Source organism: Mauremys reevesii, linkage group 6, assembly GCF_016161935.1.
Source record: "Mauremys reevesii isolate NIE-2019 linkage group 6, ASM1616193v1, whole genome shotgun sequence".
NCBI lineage: Eukaryota > Metazoa > Chordata > Testudines > Geoemydidae > Mauremys > Mauremys reevesii.
The window spans coordinates 28,509,749-28,533,646 of NC_052628.1; the positions used below are offsets into that span (position 1 = coordinate 28,509,749).

Here is a 23,898-nt window from a genome sequence, read left to right on the forward strand (position 1 = left end):
GTATGTATTTTTGTTTTGTTTTGCACCAAGTAGGAGCAGTGCTAATGAAAGGTTCCTGAAAGGCAGCTCTGGACACTAAAGTCCCCATAGAACAGATACCCCCATGTGCAGTGGCAATGTAGACTTCCCCACATCACTGTTCTTCAGCCTTTGTCTAGGGCTACCACTTTTAGGGAGAGACAGTACTGCTGTCTCCATGCCCATTCAACTTTTGGCCTCTCTGTTTAATGCCTAACTATGCTGCCTTTGTGGTGTTTTAGTGGGTATTCACCCACGAAAGCTCATGCTGCAAAACATCTGTTAGTCTATAAGGTGCCACAGGATTCTTTGCTGCTTCTACAGAACCAGACTAACACGGCTACCCCTCTGATACTTTCCCCTGATACTATCACCTCTTCTTTGAGTATTGGACTGAGAGCACAAAACTCATTTCACATACAGCAACACATCAGTATGACAACTTTCCTTGTTCTTGTGCAGCACTCTCGTCCACATGTGAAGTCATGACCCAGGTCTTACATCTGTAAGCACACTGAAAGAGGTAGTCTATATCATGCCAACTATTGGAACCAAAAATCAGCATGTTAGAGCAGGTTTCTGTTTTTGTAGGTAATGGAAGCTAATAATGGAGAGAGAGAACACAGCAGATGAGCATAATGGCACTTGTTAGCACTGCCTTAGTTTTAGAATAAGTGATAGTCTAAAAAGTGATCATAGGCCCACTTAGAAGATCCTTATGGATCAAATTCAACCCTGGCCTAAACTTCAATAGAAGTCAATGGGAGTTTGGTCTGCTTTTTATCAAGACTAAAGACTAGAGCAAGGGTCGGCAACCTTTCAGAAGTGCTGTGCCAAGTCTTCATTTATTCACTTTGATTTAAGGTTTCGTGTGCCAGTAATACATTTTAACGTTTTTAGAAGGTCTCTTTCTATAAGTCTATAATATATAACTAAATTATTGTTGCATGTAAAGTAAATAAGGTTTTTAAAATGTTTAAGAAGCTTCAGTGAGAAAATCAGCTCTTGTGCCACCTTTGGCACGCATGCCATAGGTTGCCTACCCCTGGACTAGAGGCTGCTGAGGTATTCTCCACAGAAACATTCAAAAAGAGATTAAAGGATGTTCTGTTTGGATCCAGGATAGGCCTTTATGCACTATCGCATGCCTTTTGGCATTAAAGTCTATCCCCACACAAACACAGTAGTAAGATGGAGGTATGGTTAAAAGTACTTATCAGTAACGTAAGGTTAAAAAACATGGAAGATTATAAGTTATAAACTCCTTAAAAGAAATCTAAATATTAGGGTTAGGAAATACAGGTAGGTTGTTCAGGTGCCTTTAACCGTACAACTATGATTAATGCATGTGTTGTTATGGTGTCAGATTACACTAAAAACATCTTGCATCTTTTTCTCCCCCACCTCTTTGGTGTTAGCACAGGGCAAAATTAAGTTTGTTTGGGCACCTTAACTGTGCATTTCCATACTTTACATCTAGACTTTCCTATTCCAACTATAAGGAAACAGTGGAGGACCTCAGACCCACTGTATGGTAACTTGGCAAATGTTGACTTTTTAAATGGCAACTTCTGTATAGCAAAGATACAGGAAAAAAATGAGCTGGAAAAGCCTTTGCATATATACTAATACTTAGTTTGCTTTCCTTTTGCTCTGTAGCATGATAACAATATCATTCACCGGGACTTGAAAGCAGAAAATGTATTCTATACCAGTAACACCTGTGTGAAGGTGGGAGACTTCGGATTCAGCACCATAAGTAAAAAAGAGGAAACTTTAAACACTTTCTGTGGGTCTCCTCCTTATGCTGCCCCTGAGCTCTTCCGAGATGAAAACTATGTTGGTGTTTATGTGGACATATGGGCGCTAGGTATCCTTTTATATTTTATGACAACTGGTACAATGCCATTTCGTGCGGACACAGTGGCCAAACTGAAGAAGTGCATTCTTGATGGAACATATAGCCTGCCCCCATACCTTTCAGACACTTGCCAGAAACTGATCAGAGGAGTTCTTCAGCCAGTCCCAACTGCACGATACACTATTGAATGTATTATGAAGAACGAATGGATGCAAGGGATACAGCATCCAAAAGCCTTGGACCCATTTAAACTGGATCCAAAGTATTTAGCAGAGACTAGTACCCTCAAAGAGGAGGAAATTGAAGTGAAAAATACCTTGCAAGATTTGGGAATCACAGAAGAACACATTCAAAATAACCGTGGAAGAGATTCTCGAAGCTCAATAACTGGTATCTACCGAATTGTTTTGCACAGAGTGCAAAAGAAAAGAGCCCTGGAGATTGTTCCTATAGTCATGCAACCAGAACCCAAAGAGCAGGATTTAAAGAAAGGTCACAGTTCGTACCGTGGTATCAGACATACATCCAAGTTGTGTTCAATTTTATGAATTGCATATAGCAGACTTTACATTCAGTAACTTTAACAAGGGGGTTTATTCATTTTACAGTAAGCTTTGATGTTACATTTTTGTAATTTTTAAATAAACCAAAACTGCCTTAAATCTCAAAATGTATTAGTTCATCCAGAGGACTGATTTGCTCAAACAGACTTGTTTGTGTTTGCACTTCGGCCCACAGACCTCACATGTAAAATGGAAGATATACTAATTGATTAACAAATACAAGTTGTTTAATAGATGTTGTCTTTTAATAATTGAGTAGAATTACTCAATATACTGATCTTTTAGGACAGCTATTTATAATATGTGGCCACTTGCAGAAATATTACGTTATTAGCCTGATGTTAAGTCACAACAGTACAGTAATCTAAATGACTGCCAATTTGCAATGGACAAAATCTGGTTATTTAAAGAGACTGATTCCTGAACAGCTGTGAATATTTATTTACAAGGACTCTATAACTATTATTTAAGACAAGACTGTTAGGTATTAAATGTTAGCGCTTCATTTTTAGCTATTACACTTTAACAGACAAAGAAGCTCTAACCTTTTTTTCCTTTCTCATCATTAGTCCAGGATCAGCTTTTGAAAAATCCTTAAATTGCTGTAATGTATCACAGGTTATCCTGTATTTAAAATCAAACCCTAACATGATGCTCCACTAACTCAAATCAAACATTTGTCACCTTTATTTTAGTACCACTGTGAGAAATGCTGCTACTCCTAGGTCCACTCAACTATGCTGCCATCTACTGGAACTTATATGGTTTGATCATTGAGTAAATTAATAAGTAAGGCTATGATTTTGTCATGGATATTTTTAGTAAAAATCATGGGCAATGAACAAAAATTCAAGGAAGCCGTGACCTGTCCTTGACTTTTACTAAAAACAGCCCTGACAAAATGGAGAGGCAGGAGGGTCCACTACCCTGCCCTGCTGCATGCAGTGGCATGGAGCTTTGGCCCCTCGCCCCTGCCCAGTGGCTGGGAGCTTGGGCGGGTGGCTGGGAGCTGAGGGGGGTCCCCTCCTGCAGCTGGACTGCTGAGGGAGAGAGTCCCGCCGTTGGCAGCAGTGGCTGGGCTGCTGCAGGGCACCAATGTCATGAAGGTTGGAGAAAGTCATGGAATCCGTGACTTCTGCTGTTCCATGACAAACTTATTAATAAGGCTACAAGTAAGGAGATGAGGCATCAAGAATGCAGAACTGTGGCGTACCTAGCCCTGCTCCAAATGAAGGCCATGGGCTATTGCTAACAAGACCAGACTCCAAGTTTATCTGGCTTTAGCTTCACTTATAGATTCAACACTCATGTCCTTGCATAGGGCATTAAGGAAACATACCACAATGCAGTGCTTCTGGCTCATGTTATTTCAGCAGTAAAGATTAGCACCGAAAGCCAAAAGGGTTTTTTTTTGTTTTACTTCTAATGGTCACTGGTATCAAAATCAACCACCAAATACTACAACCCATACACAAGAGTGGGATAAGGTTGTTTTGGGAGTTTTCTGATAGCCTAGTCTCCTGTAGTAGTGGTCTCCTTGCCTTAGTCACATTACCATGTACCCTTTTAAGAGACAGTTGCCCTATGCAATCCTTGTGTGTAAGATAGGTGACAAAGATACCCCAACTTCCGCTTAAATCAGAAGTTTGGGGCTCTGCTCCCCTACATCAACTTAAATACAAACTGTAAGAAAGGTTCCCCAATAGTTATACCACTATGAGCTGGCACAGTTAAAATAGCTACTTTGACAGCTAGAGGTAAGCCCCTGTTAGGCTAAGTAAAAACTGAAGTTGCACAGCTTCCGTTAGTAATACAAACTGACAACCAGAACTTAAGTTCAGATGCAGCTTTTCCATATTTACACTGGCCTGATAGGTTTTTAAATAGCTTTTTTTATACATTAAAAATGAAGAGGGGTGGTTCATTTGCTTTTATGTAGTAAAAAGGAGCTTGGATTTTTTTAAAAGTAACAGGAAACTGCAGTCATCATAGTCATAGATGAGTGCAAAGCAAGAGGGCAGTCAAGAAAAATTAAGCTATCAAGTCTTTTTCAAAACATTGAAGGAAAGGGGATGGGAAAAGAATTGTTGCAGACTACAGCTGTGTTAGAAATGGTTTGGGTTTAAAGAACAAGCAGTACATAATAGTGAAAGATACAGTCCTAAAACATGATTCTAAATATTTTTGGGTTAGAGTGTCAACTAGACAGTCTGATTCATTTTCCTCTTAATATTCCACTATAGAACGGAAAAGTGAAGCATTTATACTAGAAAACCTGCATAGGTTGGGTTCCCTGATCAGTAACATGTACACTCTCCAGTGTTTGCTGGGTCATTAGACTCTTCCTAATCCATTTAAGAGATGTATTCCACACCACTTCAGCACTACACCAAACACCGTTTTGAGTATCTCTAAAACTTTATTTACAAAAGCAGCTGCTTCGGTGTTAGTGAGGATGGCAAGTTAATTTTTTGTGCCAGTAGTTCTTTGCCTGTCCATTGCCAGCAATAGACTTTATTCTGTGATAAATTTGTCTTCTGCCAGCCAATAGAGTTGCTCTTATGAAACTAAAAACCCAAACACTTGGAAAAGTATCTTCATGCATCATCTCTCCATCACTTTCCGTAAAAGCACTTAGACCATTAGTCCACATCAGTTTATATTAAATGAAATTTTAGAAAGTTGACTGTACAAGTCCAACAAAAAAAGTTATCAAATCCTCATGAGTGACATACGGTGTATTATACAAACACTACATTACACAAGAACCTGCATTTCGCAACATGTCATTTCTGCAAGTTTATATTAGACAATTAAGTTTTGAAGTGGACAGTGAAATACAATTAAACAAGAGAATCAGTCCTGTACATTAGAACAATTTAAATATATTTTACAAACTAGCAAGGCTCTTGATAGCTCAGAATGGTCTCCCCACTAGTTTTGGACATTTGCTCCTTGCATGATGAACAGCTTTCAGACTGGAAGGATGGAAAAAGGTTTGTGTGTTTTCCTGCAACAGTCTTGTTATAGAAGTACAAGGGGAGTGTGAAATATGAAATCAATCATGAGTTCAGAGTTAAAAACTGTCATTAAGAAAAATACAGTAGAAGAGCTAGGAGTCAAGAAGGAGCTGTCACATCTTTTCCCTCTGTGGTTTGTCAGTTTGAATAAACTCCCCATAGTATTTGGAAACTGAGGACTAGAAGTCTGCTCTGTGATCATTCTGACCAAAAAAACAACAACAAAAAAAGGAGTATTAAACCTAAATGCTTTTTAAAAGGTGCCAGATTGAAAGAATTAAGGAATTAAACCCTTTATTTGACAGATGCAGCTTTCTTCCCACTGCCCTGCCAAGAACTGCTCAGTGGAGGGACAACAAAAGACTCCAACTTCATTCAGTCCTTGGCCTCTGCTCTTGTTGCCAAAACAGTATAGTGGTGGGCTTTAAGGATGTGGATAAAAGTGATGTGATACAGACACTAGGAGTTAGATGGAGACCAAATCTATAAGGTGGTCACAGATTTTTGATCACTTAATACCTATTCCTATCTTAATTTTTTTAGCCGGGGAAGAAATGGGTATATTGTATTTAGAAAACTGACTGCTTATTGTCAAGTCAGTGAGGACCCCAACATTAAAAACCAAAGTGACTTCTGAAAAAGAGAGAGAGAATGGCTTTTGGTCAGTTTTTGGGGAGAGGAGGGAACCCATTTGTTTCTCCCCCTCCTCCATTTAGAAAATTTTACTCCCAGGGTGAGTTTGTGCATGCACATTTAAACCTATTTTAGAAGGTTTCACTTAAATTGGGAAATCAAGCAAAATTCCAGTTTTTCTGTGTCCACTTAGCAAGATCTTGTAATTAGTACACCCATTCCTGAATCTTTTTTTAAAATCACAACAACATCCAGAGTTATGAAAGCCCTCAGAACCTTTGCCTTTTTCTTTTCCAATACATTCATGCTTTAGTGTTATGAAACCACATTAAACAAAGCCTGTCAAGGAGTTTAAACAGTTTTCCATGCTCCAGTTAGAATATTTCTATACAGTGAAATTTAGATAATATTTAATCCCTTTTCCTTTCCCACCACACGCCCATTTCACACCTCACAGAGGTATATTAATGCTCTCCATTGGAAACAGAGACAACAACAGCTTCAGATTCTGTGGTTGCAGGGATTCTTGGCACTTTCTTAGCAGGGCTTGGGATAAGCTGAGGAGGAAAAAAAAAAGTTTTAAAAAACAGAAGTTTCCAGTTCCTGCTTAGATTTCATTGCTCCTTCCTAGACTCCCAGCATTATCTCCCAGACAAAATTCATGCTACACTAGTTAGAAAGTTTGGTTTTAGGTATTCATGTTTGATTGGGTGTTTCTGCAGTCTTGGTTTATATACAAAAACTGACTCAGTCTCTCTTGCACCAAAACTTACATTCTGCATGTGTGATTTTTTTAAAATGTCTATCTTTGATTTTTTGGCTCCTATTTTACCTATTTTAACAAATTAGATGGAAATAAGTTAGCAGCCCCTTGTCCTCCTTTTACAGGGGATTTGCATAGTGCCACCATATAGAAATAGTTTTGCTATTTACATCAATTATTAACAAAAATACAGAATTTTCACCTCATGAACTATGCTTGGATGGACAACCTCAGCTCCTGCTTCCAAAAGCCCATCACCCAGCACTGGACGTCGAGCATAAGTTCTTCTGTGTTTTTCATCCACTCGCACTAGGTACCACGTTCCCTCAAAGAGATCATCCACTGAACACTGTGGAATGTAGTTGGCTATGAGGAAACCAGTAAAATATTGTTAACTGATTGTTGATGGTTAAGAATGAGGAGTCACTTTAAAGATGGTAAGGCATCTTTTCTTGTGCTATATATTTATGCCTGCCTACTGTAATTTTCTCTCCATACATATGAAGAAGTGGGTCATAGCCCATGAAAGCTAATAAATTTGCTAATAAATTTGTTAGTCTTTAAGGTCCCACAAGGACTCCTCATTGTTTTTGCTGAAACAGACTAACACCGCTACCCCTCTGAAACTAGATGGTTAATGTTTATTGTAATATTCACTGCCCCTTTCCAAACTGCAATAGCAGAAGAGCATGTGTACTAATACCAAAGTATGGCCTTCACTTTAGCTCAAATTGTGCCATGAACTGCTGCAGTGCTTGACTGAAATTATGTAAAACTAGAAAGGTATGAAAGCCCCGGACTTCGATCCTTAACTGAATTCGTGGATTTGATGATAATATCAGGAATTTACTTTGTTAACCATATTGTAATTTACTTTATATTGAAAATGCTTTTACCCAAGTGATGCGTTTCCTGTCTAATCTTCATGTTTTCAGCGAAGACATCTGGTGCAATACACTTTCTTGAGTCAAGTCTTGTTTTCAGATCAGATAGGCTAGCAGTTATTTTATCCAGAGAAGAACCTGGAACACACAAGACCTCCACTAAGTCAGTGCTAACATCATAAGTAAATGTCAATGCACTAATATTTCAAAAGGACTTTCATACAAACTGGAAGACTATGGTTGTATTTTAATATGCAATTTCCATGATCTCTGGGACACAAGATTACATTATTATAGCTTTAGTCATTATAAGTGACAAAAAATTATAAAGCTAGCTTTTGGGGAGTTAGAACATGGTGAGACAGCATCTCGAAATTTAGTCTTTTCCCAATGGCACAGAAATACATCTATCACTGTTAGCCAGTCTGTTGCATTTCTGCTTATACCAGTGTTTTAGTGTAGCCAACTTTTCAGGTGGGCTGTCCAAATGAGAAATGCTATAGACAAATTAACTTACCAGGTGTGGCATCCTGTGTAACTCTAATGGAGTAGAGTGTAGCAGCAAAACCAGAGCCATAGGAGAACACACCAATTCTTTGTCCTGCTAGCTGCAGTGGGGAGTACCTGTACATCAAACAACAGTTAAGAAGAATTAAGAGAACTACGCTTAAATGCCAAATTTTAAATAAGCAAATGTGATATTTAGCTTCCAGGAAGAAGCCTGCTAAGACCAAAGATTATTGGATGGGTGCAGCTCACATCTCGGAATACAAGCCACAGTTCCTATACATAAAACAAGTAACACAAAGAGTGCTCCTCACTTCTTGTTTTTTCACTTCTCATGGTGAGACATCTACACATTGCATTGCCTGTATTAGACTGTATGCATCTCAGGGAAGGGGTCTTCTCACCTTCTAATCGAGAAGTGCCACATACATCTACAGTACTATATAATGATCTTTGAAACAAGATTTAGGACTCTGCGGTGCAGCTACCATCAAACTCATTTAAATGGAACATTACAATCCTCAGGTTATTAGCTTTTTCCATGCCTAAAGCGTATCACCACCTCTAAGAAAACTAAAAAGCCCAGGCCGAGAGAAAGTTGATGCTAAAGAGTGGGCTTGCTAGAGTTCCCTTTGGTGTTGTCACAGACTCAGTGGCTGCACCACAGCTGATGCTAGCTGGAACTGTCTGCAAAGAAACAAATGAAGTTGCTCTTGGGTATGCTTGTTTTGGTGGCGAAGAGAAGATGTCTTAATTTCTCTCCTCTTAACTTTTTGGGAGCCTGGGAGAGGTGTGCACTAGTAAATGAGAAGTTTAGTCAGTGGCTAATTAGTTTGGATAGTAGGGAAGCAGCTATTTCTGGATGCAACTCACGAAAGATGGACGGATGAAGTACAGTAACTCCTCACTTAAAGTCATCCCGGTTAATGTTGTTTTGTTTCGTTATGTTGATCAATTAGGGAGCGTGCTCATTTAAAGTTGTGTAATGCTCCCTTCTAACTTTGTTTGGCAGTCGCCTGCTTTGTCTACTGCTTGCAGGAAGAGCAGCCCATTGGAGCTAGCTGGTGGGGGCTTGGAACCAGGGTGGACCCACTTCATTTGCAGGACTAATGTATCTAGAGCACTTTGCTATACTTACGTTTGGGTTTTAAAAAACAAACAAAACAGACAAACAAAAAAAGATTGTTACCTGAACTTCATCCAAGGGAAAAGATTTTTTTGGGATAGTTTGTTTTGGTTACAGTAAAGCTGTTGACAAGCTCTAGAAACATAACTTATTCCCAAGAGTTAACAGGTCAAGTCACAACTTCTAACTTTTCTGGCTTTATACTTACTGTGCTAGAAGAGAAGCAAGGCAGCCATAGACTGAAGGTGTGTACATGTTTCCATTTTGATTGGATACAAGTAAAGAAGCTTTGGTTTTCTGATTAAAGAGTTCAGCACTAGCTTTCATAAAGGCCTTCTCCACATCTCTGTCAAAATAGGTATCCTCCAGTTTTACATCCCTATTCAAAAAATAATGAGGTTTAGAAACTGCTACTACTCACTGAAACAGCTGAAAGGGAAAAACATATAGGATGTGTAGCACATTTTAGATTCCCTTCTTCCTCGGACTAATTAAGTGATAATAGCAGTTCTCACCTGAAAGCTTCCAAGCCACTATAGATACCATTTTCTGTTTTAGAGTTCTGGTCACTAAGAAAGTCATTCAACAACAGTCGAGCCACAGATTTCTGTACAAGTTTACAGTATGGAGAATGGAAGATCATGAAGCCAAAGTCATTCAAGGTAAAGTCTCTGTCACTTCCTTCTGGAAAAGGCAAAAAGAGGCACAGTAAGTTGTAACAATACGTGTACAATTGCTCTCTTAGCCACTTTTAAAAAAAAAAAAAAGACAAGCTATAGTATGGTAGCATCCAGGAAGTTACTGTAAAACCTAGCCTTTGCTGGCAAGTTACTAGAAGCACTGCAGTTATTTGCATTTCAAAATATAAGGTAATTTCTGGCCATCAAAGAAGTTCTTCTGATAACAACTGGCAAGTTGTGCCTGTATTGTAAATTGATGTATGGTTGTGGTGCTACATAAAAAAAGAATGGTATTTTGGCACATTGGTAAGATTTAGCAGAGGCAGGAGGTAGTTATTTATCTCCAAAACAGTGCTGCTCAATAAATATGAAACAAAATGCTTATATTTATTCTGTATAGTTGTTGAACAATTGAATACAAATGTCAGTGTCACAGGATTAAGGGATCATTAAAAAAGCAACACACACTTACATCCTGCTAGGCAAGTTACATTGGAGGTAGAAACTAGCCAAAGTCCTGGTCACAATGTTGCTTCCCTGAGGTTTATTTAATATTTATTTAAAATTTCCTTAGGCTGGATATATAGATATATGCGGTTGTACATATATTGCATTCTCATTATGTGCTATGGCAAATAGAATTGTAGATTGCCACTGATGCCTGTAAACATTTTACAGTAATACATACCTTTTTGCCACTGAGCACGGATTTTGTTGCAGTAGACAAAATAGCAGCGATCTAATGCACTGAGGTAGCACTGAATAGATAGTTTACCATCAACTACAGGATATTCAGACACCATATCTGGCTTATAAAAATCATAGGCATGCTGCATGTGGGTCCCACGCAGTCCTATTAAAAAAAAAAAAAAAAAGTGCTTAAGAGAATCACTTTATAAGTCAACCTGAATACACGTCACCCCAGGTTAGTGGCATGCAGATAAGATTTGGTGCTGGCCAAACAGCTTAGTAGTGCACTCTCTCATCCATGGTGGTTTGACATACAGCTCCAGATCACTCACTACCCAGGTGAGAGTGGAAGTGCTGGCAAAACACCAGGCTAGATTCACAAAATGATTTAGGTGTCTTAGTCCCAGAATCAGGCCTCAGTGTGATCCACAAAAAAAACTTTCACCTCAGCTGTTGCCAAACCTTCTAGATGTCTAAACTCATGTAGCACCTGAATTTGTGCAGTAAAAGTTCCCTAGGTGCCTATGTTTCTGTTTGAGCATGTGAACTGCAGCCCCAATCTGGACCTTTTGACACCTAAGCCCCAGTGTGATTCATGACCTGGGGGAAAAGAGGCATTTCTCGACCTAACTCCCCTGTGGGGTCCAACCCAGCAGGTGTCCTCAGACCTCACCTACCACATCAGGCCCATATAAGCAGGCATATACCAATCAGGCACTGGGGATAGGGGATGACCTCCCTCATTACTTATGGCCCAATGGTTAGGGTACTCACCGGGGTTGTGAGAGACCTCAGTTCAAAGTCCCACCTCCACCAGGAGGGGAGAAAAGGTATTTGAACGTGGATCTGGCCCCTCTCAGGTGAGAGAACTGGACACACTATTCCAGTTGAGGCCTAATCAGCACAGAGTAGCACTTGCTTACAACATTCATGCTAATACATCCCAGAATGATGTTTTCTTTTTTTGCAACAGTGTTACACTGTTGTTGACTCATATTTAGCTTGTGGTCCATTATGACTGCCAGATCCCTTTCCGCAGTACTCCTTCCTAGACAGTCATTTCCCATTTTGTATGTGTGCAACTGATTGTTCCTTCCCAAGTGGAATACTTTGCATTTGTCCTTATTGAATTTCATCCTATTTACTCCAGACTATTTCTCCAGAGGTGCCTAACCCAGGTTTTGTTAATCCCAGTAATTTTCTAGGCTCCTAGGAGTTGGGTGTGCTGACGCTCAGTGTCACTACGCTTAAGTTCCTTCATGAATCTAGCCTATCCTGCCTGTAACAAGTTGATTTTCATCATTTGACAGCCCTCCTGGTGAGAAAACTGCGCTGACAGGCACTAGGCTAGACAGTGCAGCCCTGGTATTTCCATTGGTGAAACTCTGAAGGAAGGCAGGCAGTACCTTCTACTCCACCCGCAGGTGAATCCCGCCAGGAGCAGCAAAAAGGCCAGTCTAGACTGAGATAGAAGGTGTAAATTCTAACACCAGAAAGTTAATCTGACTCCCTGGAGGCCTGGAATGACAGTAACTACAGTACAGGACATCCTGGAGTTGAAGGTGTTCTGCAGGCCCCACATATGGTATCCGTTTTAAAATCTTTCCACATGACACTAACCTCGCTCAAAAATTAAAGGAGCATTTGGACCAATTAACATAGCAACAGCACCAGCTCCACCGGTTGGCCTGGCATTTCCACTGGCATACACAGCTATGTCTCCAGCAACAACAAGCGCATAACGACCTGGAAAAGACAAGAAATAACTATGGAAAGAAGTCCCTGGGAAACTTCATTTTTAGCTTGCAATGCTTAGTTTTTCAGTTTACAGGAAGAAATGGTTGCAGGATTGTGCGAGCTCTAATAGCTGACACTTCTCCAAATTTATTTCTGCCTTTTATTTTCATTCCTTGGAGCATTCCAGATTTCCAAGAAAAAATCAATGATAAGTAGGTGTCTCAAAATCGCTTTTTAAAGCATATACAATACATCTAATTTTACATTTACACAAGGTGTAACTAGACGTGTAAGTCATCTTGGAAGTATACATTTTCTGTCTAGCGTATTTCCCAAGAAACCTATCTCAAGTCCAGTGTCTGTTTTACTTAGCATTTTTTAACTATAGAAAGGAAATCTTATGAAGTATTTTTAAAAGGCTTGCTATCCAAGTGTAAAGTTATGTGCTGTGTATTTAAGGTGGTTACTAGGAAGACTACTGGACAAAGACTTAAGATGTAGCTTTCGAACAAAGACACCAAACTTACCATCCCAAGAACTGGACTCAACCCAGTTAACAGCATTAAAGATAGCAGCAGTGCCTCCATAGCATGCATTTGTTGTGTCAATCCCTTCGACATCTGTATTACCAGAATCCTCAAAGAGCTGCATCAGGACAGTCTTTACAGATTTTGACTTGTCAATGATTGTCTCTGTTCCAACTTCTAATCTCCCAATGCAATCATAGGAGAGATTGTTCCTCTCCATAAGCTTCTGTACCACAGTCAAGCAGAGTGAGTTGATATCTTCTCTATCTGAGCAGAATCCCATCTTCGATTGACCCAAGCCAATGGTGTACTTCCCAGCAGCCACACCATCAAATGCTTCCAATTCTGTCTGGTCAACATACTGAGAAGGAAAATAAATCTCCAGGGCAACAATTCCCACATCTTTTGGCCAACAGGCTTCAGCATTCACAGGAAGAGACCCAGGCATTGTTGTAGAGCTTGGAGGAGGAGAAAAAAACAAAACACCACCAAAGCTTATTTAGACACATTCACTTTAATAAGTAATTGTGCAGTAGACTTCTAAATTCCCACAAACTCCTTGAAAAACTATTTCCTACATATTCTCTCTAATGCTGTTTGCTATGACATGTCCTACCCTCTCATACCAATATGGGAGTACTCATCTTCTTTAGAGGTGCACTTCACAAACATGCTTAACTCCCTGAAAGATATTATCCTTTTTTTTTTTTTTACAGTGTAATTAATTTTAAATTTAAGGGAAAAAAATTTAAGTTTCTATTTCTGTATTGCTAGTTATTTATTTTCTTCCCATTTTATTAGTGGATGTTTTGTACTTGTTTGATTTCATAATTGTCAGCTGAATTTCTGGTCTGACACCACTAAGAATTTTTGTAATTATTAAAAATACAAATTTAGTCCCTGAGGATGCAAACACTTATGCGTATTAATAAGCCCACTGACGTCAACTGGATGATTCATGTGAGGACAAGTCTACCAACAGAAGGTGGCTACAAGTAGAGGTCTGCCATAGAGATCTAGGCTCAGAGGTCTACCCATAGGGCAACTGCTACATGTAGAATTTTTTTTAACTGAAATCTAGGTTAAGTAAACATGACACAGAATGTAATTATGCTGGTATTCTAATTTGTCTACTCAGGGGCAGAAACCCTTTCAGTTAGTCACTTCCTGAACAATGCAAATCAGGGGATCTTTGCAGTACTGATGCCACCTTTATTGTTGAAAGTGTTTCCCTGATAAATTAATAAAATGAAATTGTCACTGCAGTGACAATAGGTACCAACGTTTAATTTGAGATCTTGATCTTTTGAATTGCACATCCCTCCTGGAGACCTATCATAACCCCTTACAGGTACTTGAATCAAGATGTGCATTGTGAGGAGGGACCCATCAGCTCTCAGTCTCTGAAGAAATAAACATGGGACCCCTTCATATCAGGAAGACGACCAAAGCAGCCAATTCCATGAAGACCTTTGGATCCCAACCACCTGCCTATACACTGCCTGTAATAAATAAAGTGGGGGGATAACTCCCTTTAATGGACACCCAGCCAGCCAATTATCTGTAAAATCCCTCTTGGTAGCTACTCTTTACATGCTTTACCTGTAAAGGGTTAAAAAATCCCCCAGATAAAGAAAAAAAAAGTGGGCATCTGACCAAAAGAGCCAATGGGAAGGTAGAACTTTTTAAAATTGGGAAAGAAACTCTCCCTTTGTGTCAAGTATCAGAGGGGTAGCCGTGTTAGTCTGGTTCTGTAGAAGCAGCAAAGAATCCTGTGGCACCTTATAGACTAACAGACGTTTTGCAGCATGAGCTTTCGTGGGTGAATACCCACTTCTTCGGATGCAAGCAGTGGAAATTTCCAGGGGCAGGTGTGTATATATAAGCAAGCAAGAAGCAAGCTAGAGATAACGAGGTTAGATCAATCAGGGAGGATGGGGCCCTGTTCCAGCAGCTGAGGTGTGAAAACCAAGGGAGGAGAAACTGGTTCTGTAATTGGCAAGCCATTCACAGTCTTTGTTTAGTGTCCCTTTATGTCTCTCCAGGCTGAAAGGACAGGGCAACCATGCTATAAGCAAATAAGCCAGGTATGATTATAATTCATCAGATCCTGCCTAGGGGCTTGGCTACACTTACAAATTTGCAGCGCAGCAGGGTGGTGTGAACACCCTCTCTGCAGCGCGCTGCAAATGCTCCCCAGCCCAGTGCCCCAGTGCCCCAGCAGCTGGCCGCGCGCTCCCCGCGTCCGCGCTGTCCCCACGGGGGGGGAGAGAGTGGAGACGCCTGGGAGGAGAGTTTTCTCCCAGCGGCGCTGCTAGCGCTGCGCGCGCTTCAGCGCTCGCTGCCGCTGCTGCGGCAGCGCTTTTAAGCATAGCCTAGAACTACTTATCTGAACTCCAGTGTGTAAGTAGATCAGAATGTTTAGCTAGATGTGATTAGAGTTCTTTCCTTTATTTTTTATTGGTTTGTGGACTCCTCTGTGCTAACACCAAATGCTTTTGTTTGCTTGTAACCTTTAAGCTGAACTCCCAAGAAAGCTATTTTGGGTGCTTGATTTTTGGAATTGCTCTTTTAAAATTTAGCAAAAGCTTAAGTTCCAGATATATTTTCTTTTTCTTTTTAATAAAATGTACCTTTTTAAAGAACAGGATAGGATTCTTGGTGTCCTAAGAGGTTTGTGCATGTTTGATTAGCTGGTAGCCACAGCTAATTTCCTTTGTTTCCTTTTTCAGCTCTTCCCCGGAGGTGAAGGGTGAAAGGTCTTGAGAGCCCCACTATTAATAAATAATTAATCCCTAGCTCTTTTATAGCACTTGTCATCACTAGTTCTCAGAGCGCTTCAGTGTCATTATCCCCACTTACAGAGGGAAACTGAGGCAGAGCGGTGGGGTTTCTTGCCCAAGGTCATCCAGCACTCTGAGCTCCTGAGTCCAAGCACAGCGCTCTGTCCACTAGGCAACATGGCACTCAGGCACTCTAGTCAGTATCTAGCCTCGGGGTCCTTCTGACTCAGGGTTACTGGATGCCCCAAAATGGAGGCAACACCTCACCCCTCCCCCGCCCGCCCCTCCCCACAGGCACTGCCATCTGCGAAGGGCAGAAAAGAACAACAGCCGCAGAGCGCCCAGCCTCCCGCTCCGCGCCCCCCGCCCCCGCGGCCAAGCCTGCGCGGTACCAGCTCGGCTCCGCGCAGCACGGGGCAGGTCCCGGCCCGTGCCCGCAGCCCCCCCCTGCGAGCGCGAGGCCCAGAGCGGCCGGATGGGGCCCGCGGGCTCAGACGCCCCGCCCCCGCCTGGGCCAGGCCGCGGCTCCTCAGCCACCCCCGGGGGCGCCCGTCGCCTACCGCGCCCCTCCGCAGCGGCCCCCTCGCTTACACGTTACGGAATCCCATCGCCGCCCCGCGGAACGGGCCAGGCGGGCAGACCCGAGTGCGCACGCGCGCTCTTGCAGCAACCCACGCGGCAGCCCCCAGCGGGCTACTCCACCCCTCGTAGTGCTGTGACGTAGCGCCGGTTAGTGCTGCAGTGCAGAGACTGCCCTGCCCAGCCCGCGCGCGGCCGCGGCGAGCACAGCGCCTGCTCCTTGCGGGCCAGGGGCCGCGCTGGGAGCGGGCAAGGGCAGGGCCGCGTGGGCGAGCCGACAGACAAGCCCCGGTCCTGCCCGGCAGCCTTCCCTTTGTGCGGGGTCGTGGGAACGGAGGGAGACAATAGTGGCCGCCGCCCCAGAGCTGGGTGCGACACAGCTGAAGTGGCTGCTTGAGTAGCTATTACCCACCCACATGTGGTATTTCTGCTGCAGCCTGCGGGTCACTACACCTGAGCCGTGTTGTGAGGTAGGAGGGGATCCCCAGCTAGCTGAGGCTAAAGCTTTCCCGAGCAGTAGGACCCACAGTGGAGGAAGCTTTTTTATTTTGATGGAACTAGAGGCTATGCAGTTTCCAATAAAAAGAGTCATCCACAGGAACAACAGACAATAGCACCAGTGGTACGCCCAAATGTTGCGTACTATGTGCAAATGTGGTTGCCCCATTTCAAAAAAGATATATTGGAAGTGGAAAAGGTTCAGAAAAGGGCAATGAAAATGATTAAGGGTACAGAATAGCGGCCATCTGAGGAGAGAGTAATAAAATGGGGACTTTTCAGCTTGGAAAAAGAGATGACTAAGGGGATATGATAGAGGTCTACAAAATCATGACTGGTGTGGAGAAAGTAAGGAAGTGTTGTTTTACTCATAACAAAAACTAGGGGCCACCAAATGAAATTAATAGGCAGCAGGTTTAAAGCAAGAGGAAGTATTTTTTCCACACAACACAGTCAACCTCTGGAACTCCTTGCCAGAGGCTGTTGTGAAGACCAAGACTACAACAGGTCAAAAAAAAAATAGATAAGTTCATGGAGGATAGGTCCATCAATGGCTATTAGCCAAGATGGGCAGAGATGGTGTCCTTAGCCTCTGTTTGCCAGAAGGTGGGAATGGATGACATGGGATGGCTCACTTGACAATTACCTGTTCTGTGCATCCCCTCTGGAGCACCTGGCACTGGCCCCAGTATGGCCATTTTTATGTATGTCCAGGATGTAGTGCTATGCTGTGAAGTGCAGGCTACACCTGGATCCTACAGAAACATGGGGTGTAGATGAGCCACCACTGTGTGTAGTAGGGGCAAGGATCAGCACACGTTTTCCCCCTCCCCTGCTGCCTTCATTCCACAAAGGAAATAGTAGCCTGACCTGAACAGGCTAGGATGTGACAAGGTAATTAGGCACAGTAGAAGTTAGAGGTTGGCTAGGTCTATGTTTCTCAAGCTTTTTGATACCAGGGACTGGCTTGCTGCTTTCCTAAACTGTATGAAGGGCGTTGGTCCATAGCCCAGAGGTTGAGAAACACTGGGCTAGGTCCCTGACCACCTAAATAAAAAGGTGTGGTTCCTGCGGTGAGGTGCTGGCACTCTGCATTAGACAGAGAGGGCAAGTAGGAATAACCGGAGAGGGAAAGGCTGAGGTATAACACAGGTTACAACAAGACTTTTTTGTTTAGCTGAAGTGAATGTATGTAGTAACACCTACCTGTACTGTGTGATAAAGGGAAGGCACAGACTAGTTTTTATGAGAAAGTTGCATGGATAGAATCCAATTTGTTAATTTAAACCTATAGTGCCCCATTTAGGCCTGATTTACATTAGATGGTTAGATTGACATAAGCTGCTTCACATTAACCTAGCTGTGGAAGTATCTTCACTTAAATTTGGCTCCTGTCCAGGGAAGTGCCTCTCTACACTGCTTTAGAAACACTATCTCTCTGAGCATCCCAGAATCACAGTCAAGGTAATTAGGTCTATGCAATGTCAGTGTAGACACTACATTGCTTATGTCAACTGTTACTGGCCTCCAGGAGCCATCCTACAATGCCCCACATTGACAATACAACTGATACAAGCACTCCTGGTGAGGGCATGCGCTGTGGACACAAAGAGCTAAGTGTGCACACACACAAGCAATTTAATAAATTGTGGCTGTAGGTCAACACAATTTTGTAGTGTAGATATGGCCTTTGGCCATGATCCTGCAACCATTTATACAGGTTCTTAATTTAACTACTTAATTTGAATAGTCCCTTTTAAGTCAATAGTTCTACTGGAAGTATGTGTTTGCAGTATTAGGGTTTTAGTTTAGAGTAAAAGTGGCTTTGTGGTCTTGTTATACATAGACTGGGAGCAGGTTGAGTTAAATGACAACACAAAACAGAACGAAAGAAAACCTACTCAATCCAAAACAGGAGGGGCCACAGAGGGATTTAGACAAGTTATACTTATTCAATTTGCCCATTTAGTTGCTACCTAAAAGACAAATATAAATACTCAGATGCATTTATTACTTTGTAAACATGAAGCCAGAGGATTGTTACTTGACAACTGGTTGGTTTTATGATTAGAAGCAACTGCATAAGGATACCTGGAAAAGAAAGTGCATCAGGGTAAAGTTATTTTAAAGTCATACTAACTAGTACGAACTGTTTAATAGTGTTGTTTTCCACCTGCTAAGTTTGCTTGACATGCATTTTGGGAGCACTAAAATAATGTAGTTATTACTTTTATTTAAGTTTCTAATCAGTCTAAATTACTCAAGTTTTATTCCACAGGTTTAAAATTAGTTTGTCAGTAGTTCAGATATTGTTCCTTTATCTTATCCTTGAAGTGCTTGCTAGTACTGTAGTAAATTCAGATTTATATTTTGGTGTCCCAGCAAAGTGAAATAGGACACTGGCTTCATCTCAGTAAATATTAATTGGTATGTTTATGCTATAAGAATGCAAAGCAAAAGCAGGTTGCATATATTACAAAAACAGTGATTTTATTAGTGTATCTAATCTGACAAACCCCAGATTGAAATTAATAATTAGTGGTTAATTAGGCCCTCTATCAGAAGAGATTTGGAATAGACAGAGTTTACAAGCAAACTAGTCCTAGCCCAATGAGGTCAACTGAGGATGGATAATTTTGATTGAAACCTGCCACACAACAAAATGCATTTCCTAAGTTGTAACACTGAGTAGCAACAAGAATACCACTGACATTTCCTATTAAGGGAAAATAAATTTCAGTTGCAAAACTGCTTGAATCAGAAGCAATGCTATTAACAGTATTGCTGTTCTTCCATCTAAAGTGAGTCCATGCCTTGAAGTTGTATGGTCATGGATAAAAAGCATTTAAAGACAAAACACTATACAAAAGATGGAGCTCAAATTACTCCCATTGTTGTAGTTTAAGTTATCAAGATAGTTTTTCTATCTTCAGCTAAAATGCTGTTTCATGTCAAAGACAAGAATATTTTGATACCAGAGTTACATTATAACAATAGCGAGAAGCCTGCACATCTCAGAGGATTGAAAGGTCACAAATCCAGCTTTCACTTCTGTTCAAATCCAACATACACTGATAATGACCAAAAAGTCTTTGCCATCTGACAGGTCTGCAGTTGAAGGAACTGGCAAAACAGTCCATTTCCAGTTTCTGTTGCACCGATCTCCACATCACAAGTGGTACCCTTATTGATAACATCAGCAAAGATCATACGGCAGACTAACCCGGGTGGTTGGCAAGTGGCCTGTGTTTTTCTCTGGATGGGCACAATTGAAAAATAAAATCATTCATAAGATAGATGGAGACCAGTGGAAATCATGTCTAGTGTAACCTGCACTTGTAGCATAGCATCCTGGCCCATGACCCAGTCAGTCAACCCTTGAGAAAGGCCAAAGTATGAGTTATGGAAACTGAGCTACCCTCTAACTCAGGGGCAGGCAAACCTTTCGCCCAAGGGCCACATCTGGGTATGGAAATTGTATGGCAGGTCATGAATGCTCACAAAATTGGGGGTTGAGGTTGAGGAGGGGGTGAGGGCTCCAGCTGGGGATGTGGGCTCTGGGGTGGGGCCAGAAATTAGTTCAGGGTGCAGGAGGGAGCTCCAGGTTGGGTAATGGAGTTTGGGTGCAGGGGAGGGGGAGGAGGGCTGGAGGGGAGGGCTCTGGGCTGGGAATGAGCAGTTTGGGGTGCCAGAGGGTGCTCCAAGCTGGGACCAAGGGGTTCAGCAGCTAGGAGGGGGATCAGAGCTGGGCCAGGGGGTTGGGGCACAGGGCATCAGGGGTGCAGGCTCTGGGCAGCGCTTACCTCAAGCAGCCCCAGAAGCAGCAGCATGTCCCTCCTCCAGCTTCTATGCAGAGGTACAGCCAGGCAGCTCTGTGTGCTGCCCTGTCCACAGGCGCCGCTCCACAGCTCCCATTGGTCACAGTTCCCGGCCAATGGGGACTGCAGGAGTGGCTCTTGGGGCGGGGGCAATGTGCGGAGCCCCCCGATTGCCCCTACACGTAGGAGCCAGAGAGGGGACATGCCACTGATTCTGGGGGCTGCATGGAGTGGGGCAAGCCGCCTATCCTACTCCCCAGCTGGCGCACCAGAGCGGGGCAAGCCCCAGACTTTGCTCCCCAGCGGGAGCTTGAAGGCCAAATTAAAACGTCTGGAGGGCTGTAGTTTGCCCATCCCTGCTCTAACTCCTACTACAAGCATTCCCTTCAGGAATGGAATGAGGCCCATTAACAGGAAAGTATGGGTAGGGTTGGGAAGATTATAGTGTTGCTTGTAATGTTCCTATTCTATGGTAAAAAGACTTCAGCCTTCATGAGTGAACGTTCAGCATCTTTCAAACCAGCTTCGTTCACAATGACAGCAATATTAAATTAAGTCTAACTTTTGTATTAATAGCCCTGGAAGACAAGATGACATAATTGATACCAAAACTGATGCATGTAATAACCCTTAAAACAAATCTAAAACAGGCAGCCAAAGGAGTTCTTAGAAAGATTAATGTCATCAGTATCAAAAGGAATTTGTGGCACTGATGATAATTAGTTATGTTCCCTCACACTACTGGAAGGCCTTTTTTAAAGAATCTCTCTGAGGCATAATGTGCAAACTACAACAGTCCTTGCCTTGGTTGCAAAATGCTACTAGCTCAGTTTTTCCATAATGGGAGAGACATCATATGGTGGCACACACTGTTTTGTTTTTTAAATTAGAGCACGTTCTGCTAGTTTGCTTGAGATCATTCTCTAGACTTTTCAGATTATTTTTATAAGAGTCTGCTGAAAGCTACAAAAACAGAATAAGAATTCATATCTTTGGTTCTTGCAGGCAACACAATTGGTCATTCACTTTTTTCCTTTTATTCCTGAAATGCTTCATAAATAAAACACTCAATAAAAACTATTATTTTCATTTCTGAAGAAATACTGCTATGATGAATTTGATCAGTTAATATGCTCTTTAACTTAATGTAGTTCCTTTCTCCACCTATTTCAAAATACATTTAATCAGTGTGCATTGAATACGGCATGTACTACGCACTGACCAGACCACAAGTTGATATTTCTACCAAACGTATCAGAAAGGTTATCTGCAGATATCCAAAGATTTTAAGAAGGCTGCTGCTAAACCATGAAGTGTTCATGAAGTACAGCACTCTTCTGGTTACAGCTAAGGTTTTAGGTAGCAATATGCATTTATAAAAAGAAGTGCAGTGCATGTACAATTTCTCAGAGAAATATTCTCTCTTCCCATATCAGGTTTTACATTGCTAATGTAGCAAATACAGGATTTCAGTTATTAACAAGCCCCTTGCATAGTAACACATAGGCTCAATTCTGTGATTAGGTTTGATCTGGGTACTTGCCAGATATAGAAGAAAAGCAAGGGAGACACTTAGCAAGACTACTATATGATCAATGGTAAAGAGGGCTGAAGTAAGGAGATGGAAAAAAAATGGTTTTGGGACCTGGAGTTCTGACCACAATGAAGTCGTGTATTTAATGCACACACAAGGCTTATAGGACAGGAAGAGTCAGTGACATTATCCACTAAAGTCATGCCTTGTACTCAATTCCTGCTTTTGGTTACCTGGTCAGTTCAGTTCCTGAATCACTGAAGCCAGATACATTTCTAGAGTTTGTGTAGAAAAGACATTCAGGGGAAAAAATAGTTAAGCTACATGTTTTAATGTGTGACTGAATTTCAGTAGGATAGTGCCTCCGACTCCTTTGATTTATTTCTTTTTCTTCTTTAAGACATACAAAATCCCTTCAATTTTCTGCCTCCAAAAGCCCCATACTTGTGCAGGCAACATTCCCAGTGACATCAAGGACATTCATACCCAGGTGGATCAAAGATAGAGTATGACAATCTATAGAGTTTTATTAGCTGAAAAGCATTCTGCAGAGGTTCTGGCCGCACAAACACCATGCAGTAAAAGACTGTCCTATACCTTACAGTGGTAGCCATTGCGGATACTAGGGCAGTGACTGCTGTCCTATGCGCCTGTACAAGCCTGGCACATTTTGTATAGTACTATAATACACAAAAACAACCACCATCGCCTCGTTGGCATACAGCCTTTGTTTTCATAGTATGTCTCTATAGCTTCCTTGATCCGCTAGTGAGGGATACACTAAATCTACGCAGGATGCCTTTTACTGCCAAGTCCAATTACCTGGGTACCTGGGCTGGGCAGGCACCGCGAGGTGAGCCAGCGCCCGCGGTTCCGATGCCCCGATTCTGGGGGCCCGGCTCCTTGGCATGCCAGACACGGAGAGTCCCCGTTTAATGCAGCCGCAGCCCGCGCAGCCAAGCGCAGGGCAGCGCCCACCCCTGTCTGTGCGATGCGCGCCGGGCAGCCGAGGAGATGTGACACGGCGCTGACGGATGGCACCCAGGCGCCGGCACCCAGCCCACCACCGCAGCTCCGGGCCGCTCGCTCCCCGCAGCCCGGGGGCTGGTCTCACCGAATGCCAGGCAGCCGCCAGCCCCGCCGCACGGAGCGGGACGGGGGCGCGGATCTCGCAGCTCCCCAGGGAGCCCCTGCGCGGGTCCCAGCCCCGCGCGGAGCCGGACAGCTCAGTCTCGCCCCGCGCGCGCGGCTGGGGATGCGCCTCTGCCCAGCTCTCACCTGCGTGATGCGCCGGTCCCCGCTAGCCGCTTCGTTCTCTCTCCCTCAGCCACTGGATGGGGCACGGGAGTAGGGGCGGCGCCTTTAAACCAGCCCCGCCGCCCAAGCGGCCGCTTGAAATGTGAGCGGCAGCTCGTCCGCCCAATCAGAGCCCCCCAGTCGCTGGGTCCCCTTTTGTCGCCAATCCCAACCAGTCAGCGGACGGGGAGGCGGGTGGTGCTGGCGCATGGTGTGAGAACGTGACGCGGCCTGGGCAGATTGCTGTCCGCCAATGGGAGCGCGGCTCAGGGAGAGGCCGCCCAGTGGGAACTCCGCGCGGGGCCCAGCTGACCAATGGGAGGCGTGCTGCCGACTACGGGTAAGGGTAGTGTGGCCGCGCGGGTCCCTGGCGCACAGAGG

The 23,898-nt window shown here is 42.9% G+C and overlaps 2 protein-coding genes across 3 annotated transcripts in view; one reads left to right on the forward strand and one right to left on the reverse strand.

The window, feature by feature from the left end:
• NIM1K (NIM1 serine/threonine protein kinase) overlaps positions 1-2,543 on the forward strand; it is a 72,902-nt gene extending 70,359 nt beyond the window's left edge. Inside the window, exon 4 of the mRNA XM_039545206.1 lies at positions 1,678-2,543. Coding sequence (XP_039401140.1) covers positions 1,678-2,427 — 750 coding nt within the window. The 3' untranslated portion in view covers positions 2,428-2,543. The remainder of the gene's footprint in view (positions 1-1,677) is intronic.
• Positions 2,544-4,290: 1,747 nt separating this feature from the next.
• HMGCS1 (3-hydroxy-3-methylglutaryl-CoA synthase 1) lies at positions 4,291-23,754 on the reverse strand. Of its 2 annotated transcripts, none has more exons than XM_039545204.1 (10): positions 23,500-23,754; positions 13,010-13,467; positions 12,366-12,491; positions 10,744-10,908; positions 9,891-10,059; positions 9,584-9,754; positions 8,260-8,366; positions 7,755-7,880; positions 7,061-7,224; positions 4,291-6,652 (listed from the first exon to the last, which is right to left on the reverse strand). In XM_039545204.1, exons 2-10 carry the CDS (start codon positions 13,455-13,457, stop codon positions 6,560-6,562), a joined length of 1,569 nt encoding a protein of 522 aa, XP_039401138.1. In that variant the 5' UTR covers positions 13,458-13,467; positions 23,500-23,754; the 3' UTR covers positions 4,291-6,559. The 2 variants fall into 2 exon arrangements, with proteins under 2 accessions (XP_039401138.1, XP_039401139.1); XM_039545205.1 differs by lacking the exon at positions 23,500-23,754 and adding an exon at positions 16,384-16,533.
• Positions 23,755-23,898: the final 144 nt, after the last annotated feature.

Coding starts and splice junctions, on each gene's coding strand:
- HMGCS1 (XM_039545205.1), bottom strand. Junction 8,367..9,583: donor CTTGCTTCTCTTCTAGCACA/GTAAGTATAAAG, acceptor TTTGATGTACAG/GTACTCCCCACTGCAGCTAG. Junction 7,881..8,259: donor TACACAGGATGCCACACCTG/GTAAGTTAATTT, acceptor TGTGTGTTCCAG/GTTCTTCTCTGGATAAAATA.